Genomic DNA, 10,612 nt, shown 5'->3' on the forward strand with positions numbered 1-10,612 from the left:
TTGTGCACCCCTGGGCTACAACAGTTAACATGGGGGGTTGGTATGCATTGCTGCACTTTAGAGATGTGCTGTGTGTTGTGTGAATATAAATTAGCATTTTTAAAATCATTCTTGTGTGATTTGCTGTAAATATGCCTTTCCCATGAATCTCTTGAATGCATGGCTCCTTTGGACAGATCTGCCATAAATTTCTCAACTTATATGTTCCTTAGGTTTTTTATTGGTGCTACAAGAACAAGCTGGACCTCCATGGTGTCAATGAGTGCATGAACTTTATGACTGAGAGAGAGGAGAGAGAGAGAGACAGAGGGAGAGAATGAGAGAGAGAGAGAGAGAGAGAGAGAGAGAGAGAGAGAGAGACAGAAAGAGACAGAGGGAGAGACAGAGAGAGAGAGAGAGAGACAGAGAGAGACTGAGAGAGAGACAGAGAGAGAGAGAGAAAGAGACAGAGACAGAGAGAGAGAGAGAGAGAGAGAGAGAGAGAGAGAGAGAGAAAGAGACAGAGAGAGAGACAGAGAGAGAGAGACAGAGAGAGAGAGAGACTGAGAGAGAGAGAGAGAGAGAGACTGAGAGAGAGAGAGAGACTGAGAGAGAGAGAGAAAGAGACAGAGAGAGACAGAGAGAGAGAGAGAGAAAGAGACAGAGAGAGAGGGACTGAGAGAGAGAGAGAGAGACTGATCTGGGACCAGCCTGCTGAGCGCGCTCTGCAACGTCAACCGTTTTGCAACTACGACACTTCCGCCTACCGACCAACCTGATTTGGGATAATATGTACAAACCAGAAACGTCAAGCTGTGTTGATAACTGACCGGCCAGCGTCTGAAATGGAGAATTGGTGGATTTACATCAGGAACAACTCGGATAATGCCTGAAGAGCATTCGGCTGAAGTCGCAAAATGATATTTCTTGGACGACGTCGTTGACAGACTTCGTTAGCTTGCTAGCCTGCTAGCTAACTGCCCAAGTCATGGGCATGCCAGTCAGCTGACCGCCGAGCTCGCTAGCCAGCTAGTAAAGTTACAGGAGCGAGAAACGAGCTGATGTTTCAATGATAAACGCTATAGTGTTGTAATGTTATCACGTTAAAGTGTCTCGGTTCCGTTTTTTGACGCAGGGCACGCAAAAGCACATCAAGGAAGGACTTGGTTCCTTGAAACATATAACCTGAGAACGGCTAACTCAGTTGTTAAAGCAAACTCGACTCTCGGCTCGCCTAGACGAATGATTCAGGATCGCAGTCACAAGGAGAAATGTCATGGCTCTGTCATCTTTTGCTGCCCGTTGGTTTCATTCACATTATTCATTCAGGGGTTGAAATAACAGCAGCGGCTCGGACTGCTGCTCAAACCTGTCACGCCACTCCCGTGTAAGTTAGGTGTGTCAGATGTCAGGAAATCATTTGAGGACCCTTTGAGTTTTCACTGCTGTATCTGTTTTAGTGCTTGAAGAAAGCAGGGATAATTTTGCTTGCACACATTTAGACACCATGTGGCTTCAACAGAGGTTAAAGGGGCTCCCTGGTCTGCTCTCAAGCAGCTGGGCCCGTCGCATGTTGGTTGGCTTGCTTGTTTTTCTCATTTTCTATTGGTACTTGAGCTCAGATGGGATCCTGAGGTTACTGAGCTTCTCCAGAGAAACTGGAGGAGCTGCTGGTCTCTGTCTTCAGTCTGATGTCAACCGATGGACAGCACTGGTTGACCGTGGGGAGGGCATTGTTCACACACCCCAGATGAAAGAGTCCATGCCATTTGTGACGGGTAATGGACATTTCCTGGTCGATGTGGATTCAAATAAACTCTGGGTAACCTCGTCCTTGCAGCCAGGCTCGGCACCTGTGCACCAGACAGAGTTTTCACCCATAGTGAGGTGGCAGATATCTGGGAAGCGCTCTGAGGCACAGGCAAAAATGCTGTCGTACCGGAAGGGCTCAGTGCTGTCCACCAGGTGTGTCCTCTTGGGGAGTTCTCAGTCTTCTCGGGACTGTATTGTCATTCGGGAAGAATACATAGCCCACCGTAGCAGACCTAATGTCTATGTTCAGAGGGTTCACATAAGCAACCCCACAGACAAAGCAGTTTCAGTTGAGGTGGCTATGGACTCACCCAATTTTAGGAGTGTTGCAGAGAAGACAGAGGACAAAGAATTCATGCTGTCCACTGGGAAGGTTCTCACAGAGAGGAAGGACATAGTGCTGGTGGCCGTGGGCTCAAAAAAGCTGAGTACGCTGTTCCAAGTTCCCGCAAAGTCTGACCACGCCGAAAATATAGTGAACGTGATTTACACCTCAGAGCCCATTGAGCCCTCCAAGGTGGACGAAACCTTCAGCAAGCTTCGAGAAGCTGTCAGGCGAGAGACGGTGGAGGTGCTACGGGCCAATGTGGAAGATCTAGTGCAGGAGCACCAGCAGGCTTGGATGGATCTTTTCATATCTGGCAAGTCAACTCCTTTCAGTCTGATCAGTTTTAAGGCTGCTGTTTTAAGGACGTCTTAAGGAAGTCTTTTACCTACAGCTTACCAAGTCAATATGTCTTAGGACATGTGTGTGAAGATTTAGGCATACTCTGTGTACATATCCTTGTTCAAGGCTGTGAAAGTGCATCCCTTTGCATGCACAACTGTGTATGATAAAGGATTTTAAGTTGTTCAAAAACCCCTTTCTACCAGTACAAGTGCTAAACTCTACAGTACAGGTCTTAGGTACAATCTCAATTTTGCTACTGCTCTGAGCTGCTAGTTAGCACCCTCTCATTTATTCGTGAAAAGCTCTGAGAGAATGCTAGTTAACTGTCTGTCTGGAACAATAAGAAACGGTTGCACCGTGTTTTAAGACTAATGCTGCTGCCTCAAATTAGTGTGCTAAAACTCTAAAATGGTCATACAAATGGTCAGTTTTCAAATATTTTAGTTGCCAAAATAATTTCTTTTTAATCAAACATTTGTTGCACTGTCTAATTTATCTTGTCATTTAGGTGTGGAGATCAGAAAAATAACAGATGCTCACACTCCATCTAGCCAAACCGTCAACACTACCCTGTACTACATCCTCTCTGCCTCCATGGCGCCCCTGCTGAACAGCGGCATCACTGCAGAGGAGCATGATAGGCTAGAGTCTAGCCTGAACTATGCTGACCACTGCTTCAGCGGCCATGCAACCATGCATGCTGAGAACCTTTGGCCAGGGCGGGTGAGCAGTGTGGCTCAGATCCTGCAGCTGGTCAACCTATGGACCCTGACCCTCCAGAAACGAGGCTGCAAAGTGCTAGTGGCGGCCGGTGCGCATGGCCTGATGCAGGGCACAGTGCTCAGCTTTGGCGGCCTGCAGTTCACAGAAAACCACTTGCAATTCCAGGCTGACCCAGATGTCCTGCACAACAGCTATTCACTGCGTGGCATCCACTATAACAAAGACTTGATCAACCTGGCTGTTCTGCTGGACTCAGAGGGCAAACCTTTCCTGCATGTGTCCGTCAAACCCCAGGAAAAGCCGGTCAAGTTGTACGCCTGTGAGGCTGGGTGCATGAACGAACCGGTGGAATTAACATCAGAGGTACAAGGCCACACTTTCCCAGTGATGGTGACCCAACCAATTACACCTTTGCTGTACATTTCCACGGACCTGACGCACCTGCAGGACCTCAGACACACACTGCACGTGAAGGCCATCCTGGCACATGAGGACCACATGGCCAAACAGTACCCGGGGCTGCCCTTCCTCTTCTGGTTCAGCGTGGCCTCCCTCATCACCCTCTTCCACCTCTTCCTATTTAAACTCATCTACAACGAGTACTGTGGGCCAGGCGCCAAGCCACTCTTCAGGAGTAAGGTATAGACCCATGAAGGAGACAGCAAAAATCTGCTCTTGGGTGGTGATCTTTGTTGGTGAATCTCTTTTTCTCCCTCTCCTTTTTGCTCTAATGTAGTCGCAAAACTGTCAGATACTGCTTCCAGAGATTGTTCTGGAAACATCAAAATGGTGATGATGGTTTTGGTAACCGCTCAAACTTACAACCTACAGTAATTGCGGAGCTAAGGCATGTTGAAGATTTTTTGCTTCTACTGAATCCTCTACAATCATCAGTCTGGATGTTTCTGACTTGAACTTCTCTCGTAATGAAAGCACCAGTGTAATTGTGGTTGGCAATGCTGTATGAAGTACTCAACAATCTTGATCAAGTTTTTTTCCTTTCCTATTCTCGTTGATACGATTTAGAAATTTTGTGAGTCGTAAGGTAACAAATATTTATTTTTTTATACAAAAGCTGACTTTCAGTTTGCAGAATAACAAGTTGCAAATTAATTTTATCGCACAGATTTCTTGAATGTAATTTATCTCAAACTGAAACAAAGACTTGTTCTTTCTTTTTTCATGTAGATGACACATTTTACAGTTTGAAGGAGAGTCTGATGTGAATTAGTCTCTTGATGAAGTAGTGAAAGACGAGGATTTGCTTTTTTTATTCAATGAGAAATTTGTGCATAAACTCTTCACTGGTGCCTTCAAGCCTTTCTTCTTCCAAGTTGGTGCGGGGGTTCTTTTGTGCTATCCACCTTTCTCCAGTGTTTTTTGGTTTGTTTTTTTGTTTGTTTTTGTTAACATGTTCCTTTCTTTTTAGACAATTGTTTTTACCACCTCAGTTTAATTTCATGCACAAGTCTTAAGGGCAGGAAATGAGGTAACACATTCTGAGCACTACACAAAATATTATACATAGACATATGGAAACATTATGCTACATTGTTGGCAGTAAGTGGGCAGTAAAGTAATCAGGGGCTTGCACAGTAAGTGGTTAGAGTAAGGAGAGTTTTATCCTAATCTATATGAATGTAGGGCCAAAGAGAAGCAAAGAAGATTAGCACAGTGCTAAATGGTCAATGGACTGTCAGCCAGATGCCCGATTAACCACGTCTACGTTTGTGAATGACTGTCATGTCTGATTTGTCAACCAAAGTATATTGTTTTTCATTAGAAATGGCACGATACCACTTTTCCTTTCTGACACTGATATCAATTTTGAATCCTTGAGTATTGGCTGATTGAATCATTTTTCTGTAAAAGCACCTAAGCTTTAAGCTATTTTAAACTGAAGCTCTTCACGTAAGATTGGCAGCTATTTCATTATCAAACTGCTCAAGCTATGACGACTCCAGAGGAAGAAATACACAGCTAACAGCACATCCCATAATGTGAGTGTATGCTGTTTTCCGGCTAGATTTGTTGTAAGATTGAATCAGATTCATTCTTTTTCCCTCTAATATCAGACCCATCATTTTCTGCTGATGTCGGCCGGATACGGATACCTGGTCAGATCGGTGCCATCTCTAGTTTTCATATTTCTTCATAAGACCTATGTAAACAAGTGCATAATGCATTATATGTAAGCCTCTTTAGATCTTCAGATACACTTAATTGGGAAAAATCATAGGCTCAATAAAACCAAGCCAAGAATTCCATTATTCATAGGTGGTAGGAACTATTGAAAAAAGAAAACGTTCAACGTATTGTTCATAAATGTGAAATAATTGTATTGGTTGCAACATGAGTGACAATTCTGGTGTACATTGGGTGAAAAATTCAGGGTGAAAGTGCTTTTGTTTGTTTGCTTGGTTATTTTTTTTTTTTTTTTGCCTTCTCTGTTAGCTTTGAAATTCTTGGGTGCAGAACTTTTTTGTGGTGTTGCATTTCTTGAGTCTTGATTTGTTGTGTTTTTATATTGACTCACTATGATTAAATTAACAAATCAATGGTGACAGTGTTCTTCATTGATGTCTTAACTGAGACAGAGGTTTAACTTCGAATATGCACTGATTTGACCACATTGTGGCAATAAATGTGCTCTCTATTAAAATAGGTTTGGGTGATCTACAGAGCTGTGCAAAGTCAAGAGACCACTGTTCATTTCTTTCTTTTCCAGTCAAAACAGCCATTAAGTACAATTTTAAGTGTCAAGAAAACATTTAACAGAAAATTACAAAGAGGCCTCAACAATTAAATCTTTCAGTTTTTCTCAGTGTTCAGTTTGTCCACACTTTGTCTTTATTTTAGCTTCTATTCATTTCAAGAGACCTTCTTTTTAATTTTTCTACACACAAAATTCAGTCTTAGAAGTTGGTTGCATTTTCTGCTTCATCTTAATCCCAAGTAATCCCAGTTATAAATTTAGACCCACCAGCTGTGTAGTTTTGGTGTTGTGGTGCAAATTTTCTTTTCTTGTTAGCAGCTTCTTGACAGCCACGCATCCTTTCAGACCCATAGTGTTGAGTTGTCTTATCACAATGGAAGCCTGGACAGAAACGCCTATGAAGCTTTTCAGATTTGAAACAAAAGTTAGATTTTTCTCCTGTCTCTCAGTTTTGAGGGTCTACCAGGCCTTATTGAAATTAGGGACCCCATTTTCTAATTTGCCAGTTTTGGAAGCTCCAGGTTTTCTATTTATTTTACTGTGGCTTTCCCCTCCTAATACAAGTGGACAACGTTATATCTAATCTCCTTAGAAATATCTCCTTTATCCATTGTAGATGCATATGAGAGAGAAATTTTCAGTACAGCTTGTAGGTTTGCTTGAGTAGTTGCTTGTGTGAATGTTAGGTTAATATAATGTCAGTGACTTCTTTAGGATCATCGCATTTGTAACTCAGTGGTATTAAGATTGGAGCAATGGAAGTGTTACATTGGCTGTAGTGTTCACAAAAGTAAAGAATGAACGACTCGTAATTTGATGTCATACTTCAGTGTTGGGGGCATTTGTGTCATTCTCTGTTAAATATATGTCGCCTGCTTTTTTTCTGACACTGAGAAATTTAGTAGAAATATCCGTTTTGACTGGAAATGAAATAAACGAAAGGGGTGGTCTCTGATTTTGCACAGGACTGTAGCCTGAAAAGGTTATCATGATACAGAATTATAGCAGTGATAGCAACATTAGCCTTTCAGTATAGTGTAGATGTTGCTTTATAGATATTTTTTTAAACCTTTGAACCTAATGAGTAGTAGGTTTAGATTAAAACATTCAAAGCCACCACAGATAGGCTTATATTTGGCTACCTAACATGGACAGAGCGGTGTGGTTTACTGTGTGGCTGAAAATGATCATTTTATATCTTCTTACCATCATAGAACCTGTTTCATGATGTTAAACATGGTAAATTTGTTAAACAATGATCAGCTCAATTTTTGTCAATCACCCAGCTCTGTTGATCATTAATTACACTTGTACAAATATATTAGAAACATGAACATAATTTTGTACTTTAATATAGCCATATGCGTGTGAAACAGGACATTTTGATTGGCCAGACTACACTATTACTTTTTAGCTACAATTTAAAGGGAAATTCCACTGATTTTTCGAAAAAATCATTAAGATGTCAGCAAAGTCATACAGAAAGATTTGATGTGATATGCTCCTTTTTAGAAAAACTTGCGAACTCAGGTGTTCACAGTGAGTGGTGGTGATAGGAACCAGACATCTGGCCTCAAAAAGCTAATGCGACCTCATGGAAAGTTATTAATGGTTACAAACCTGCTGCCCAATGCCAAAGACATTGTGCCTTATTCACCAATATCATCCTAAGTTTTTGCTTAAATTTGTTCTTGAGAAAAGTCCTAATAAAAAGTTTACACCAGACCCATGACGTGTTCTTAAAGAGTCGCTTGCATCTTTGTGCTCTTGAGTGAGTGTAGATTCTGTTCTTACCTAAGAACAAATCCCAAATAAGAAAACACTGCTAAACATCATAATCTTCATGAAAACTACATAAAGTGTTTTAAGAACTTTTTTTTTTTCCCATCATCAGTATTACATACAAAAACCTGTGTAGGTGCATCGGTTTGATTTGGATAGTAACAAACGGGTATATTTCAGTTGTAGATATCATGACCCCTGTTTCCTGTCGCCACCATTGTAAAGAAGTTGAAGCATACCACACAAAGCACTCTGAATGACTTTGTTTACGTCTCAACTTTGGATTTATACTGACATTTAGAAATCTGGGTGGAATTCCACTTTGAGTCAACAAGTGAATCAGAGTAGATCTAAATCAATGTGTCCTTGATGTCTGGATGTAGAATGTCTGAATCTCCAGGATGATGCTGACCTCTGACCCTATCAGGTAATGAAGACAAATGAAGAAACGGAACTGTAAGACGAAGGCGTTTCAGAGAGCGCGAAGAATAACGGGTAACATTCAGACCAGCCACCATGAGCACTGTTCAGCGCAACGTTACAGCACGTTTACAGAGTGCCGTGTTTCCCAGCTCTTGTCTTCCTGCTCTAATGCGAATGATTGATTTGAGCGCAAGACTAAGATAAGACAAATTACAGGGCATTATTATAGGAGAAACGCAGTCTATGGGAAAATAATTTAGTTTAATTTAATTTAATTGAAAAGCAGAGTCGGATGGAATCCATTCAAGGCCATAACCTCTTAATCTGCAGGGTTACTATTCAGTTATTACAGTCTTACTGTTATGAAACTTCTGTAAATGATTTGGTAGCTAAGTTATGTGGTTATGAATATAAGGAATTGAGATATGGATGCACATATGTGCCCATGCATTTTAGGGGCTGTAAAAAAGTTATGCAAAAGTTTGAACACCCCTTGCCAAATGATGTTTTTTAATTTTTTGAGGGAAGAATAATGATTTCCTGAACATTTTAGTGCACAATTCATATTTATTTGCTGAGTTAAATATATTACAACAAAATAAACACACACACACACATATATATAAAAGTGGCATAACTTTTGCACATGTCTCATTTTATATTGGATTTTTTCCCGACATGTTAAATAAATAGTATTTGTCCATTACAACGTGTTAGACATGTGGTCTCTGTAGAGGATGTGTTAACTTTAGCAAAGGGCATAATTTGACCAGGGGTGCCCAAACATTGCCCAACAAATTCCACTAGGTGGTGATGTTCTCAGAGTTCCGCTAGAGATTTTGGCTGCTTCCAAAACCACACACTACCATTCTGAATAGTAGGCCTATGTTAAAAATAGTACACCACCAATAGAAGTCCATTCATTAGAGTACTTTGTGTAGTATAGTACATAGTATAGTACATGTAGTTTTGGGTGCAGCTTTAGATTTAATTACAGAAGTGTCTGTCAGCCTGTAATAACACTAAAATTAGAATAGATTCCTTCATGTTAAGAAAGACTAAATACTTAATGGAAAGACTAGCATGACAGAAAGAGAAGGAAATTTCAAATGCTGTGAGCAGAAGTTTTTGTCAGTGACCCTCACATTGATGTAGACTCACAATGGACTCAAATATGATACAATAGCGAAGGCAGCTATGCAGCCAGTGATGAGTGAAACCAAGCTTTTGATTATAAACTATTGGGATTTGTCTCTTTTTTCCATTTATAACTGTGTGTTCCAGCTAAATGAATGGTTGCTAGAGTGTGAAAATCTTTATATATCTCTCTATATATATTTATACATCTCAGTATATTTTCCTTTTATAATGACATGACTCAGGTATTCAATGCTTTAAAAATCTCCCAGAATCTCTTTTTTTCACATGTAATGAATGTTTTCCATGTTGATGTTAGTCTGATGCTGGATCTTATAAGCGTGACGATGAAGAGGTGCAAAGCATGCTATTTTTAAGATGTGAGCACCAAAGTCTTTTGCACTAAGCTTACAAAAAGTTTATGTAATCATAGCTTTTCATAACCTTTAGAATAAACATGGTGGGCTAGGAACAAATAACAAATAATTCTGGCACAAATCATCGATGCCATTGTGGAGCCATTCTAGAGCACCAAAATATCTCTTGAATGAAGTATACATCATCATGAAGTTAAATGACAATAACATGCTATCTTTTGCTTGTAATATGAATGAGCTATTACAGTAGGCAACAATCATATTGCATATACACACACACACACACACAAACTACACTATGTATAGGCAACATTTATCTCTTAAAAATGCACAAGCCCCACCAAGATTACAGCGTTTACTATTTTTCATGTGAGGAGCTGTTTGTGGGATTGTGGTGATGTAACTGTAGTTATATTAATTCTTCTTGAGGGGTCAGATGTAAAAAGGAGACGGTCTGAGGAAAAGACTGTCGGGGGAAAGATTGTGGGAGGTCCTGCGTGCTTGTGAAGGTTGGATAATTCTGTTGTGTTTAATTGACTGCATTGTTAGTTCCATGATATTATTGTCTTAATATGTGCTTGTATTTTAAAAAATTGCTTTATTAAATAGATTTTAGTAAATTTGTATTTCAAACACTGAATTATATGTGGATAATTATGGGGAATATTAACTATATTAACTAACTATATTGATATTTTGTGACATTCATCAAAATCCTGTTTTTTGAAGCAAACACTGTGAATAAAGGGGAATACAACAGCCAGAATACATTATGTCCCTTTTTTGTCTCCTACCAGACTTTGACTCCAAATGAACATCAGCACTAAGTGCTCCTAATTGCTCCACATTTTCTGTCTTTTCCACATAATGATGCAGAAAGGGTCAGATGTAATATATATATTACAAACTGTCCACTTAAGACGCAACACTGATTGACAATCAATTTCACTGCTGTTGTGCAAATGGAATAGACAACAGGTGGAAATTATTGGC

General features: G+C 40.2%; 1 protein-coding gene across 1 annotated transcript; it reads left to right on the plus strand.

Moving 5' to 3' along the window:
* The first annotated feature begins 716 nt into the window (after positions 1-716).
* kiaa2013 (KIAA2013 ortholog) lies at positions 717-10,375 on the plus strand. The gene is made up of 3 exons (XM_017705799.2): positions 717-2,432; positions 2,970-3,823; positions 8,110-10,375. The coding sequence occupies exons 1-3, from the start codon at positions 1,487-1,489 to the stop codon at positions 8,140-8,142; spliced, it is 1,833 nt and encodes a 610-aa protein (XP_017561288.2). The 5' UTR covers positions 717-1,486; the 3' UTR covers positions 8,143-10,375.
* Positions 10,376-10,612: the final 237 nt, after the last annotated feature.

Source organism: Pygocentrus nattereri, chromosome 29 (genome assembly GCF_015220715.1).
Source record: "Pygocentrus nattereri isolate fPygNat1 chromosome 29, fPygNat1.pri, whole genome shotgun sequence".
In the NCBI taxonomy this organism is placed as follows: domain Eukaryota; kingdom Metazoa; phylum Chordata; class Actinopteri; order Characiformes; family Serrasalmidae; genus Pygocentrus; species Pygocentrus nattereri.

Coding starts and splice junctions, on each gene's coding strand:
- kiaa2013 (XM_017705799.2), top strand. CDS start 1,487: ATGTGGCTTCAACAGAGGTTAAAGGGGCTCCCTGGTCTGCTCTCAAGC. Junction 2,433..2,969: donor GATGGATCTTTTCATATCTG/GCAAGTCAACTC, acceptor CTTGTCATTTAG/GTGTGGAGATCAGAAAAATA. Junction 3,824..8,109: donor AGCCACTCTTCAGGAGTAAG/GTATAGACCCAT, acceptor TGACCCTATCAG/GTAATGAAGACAAATGAAGA.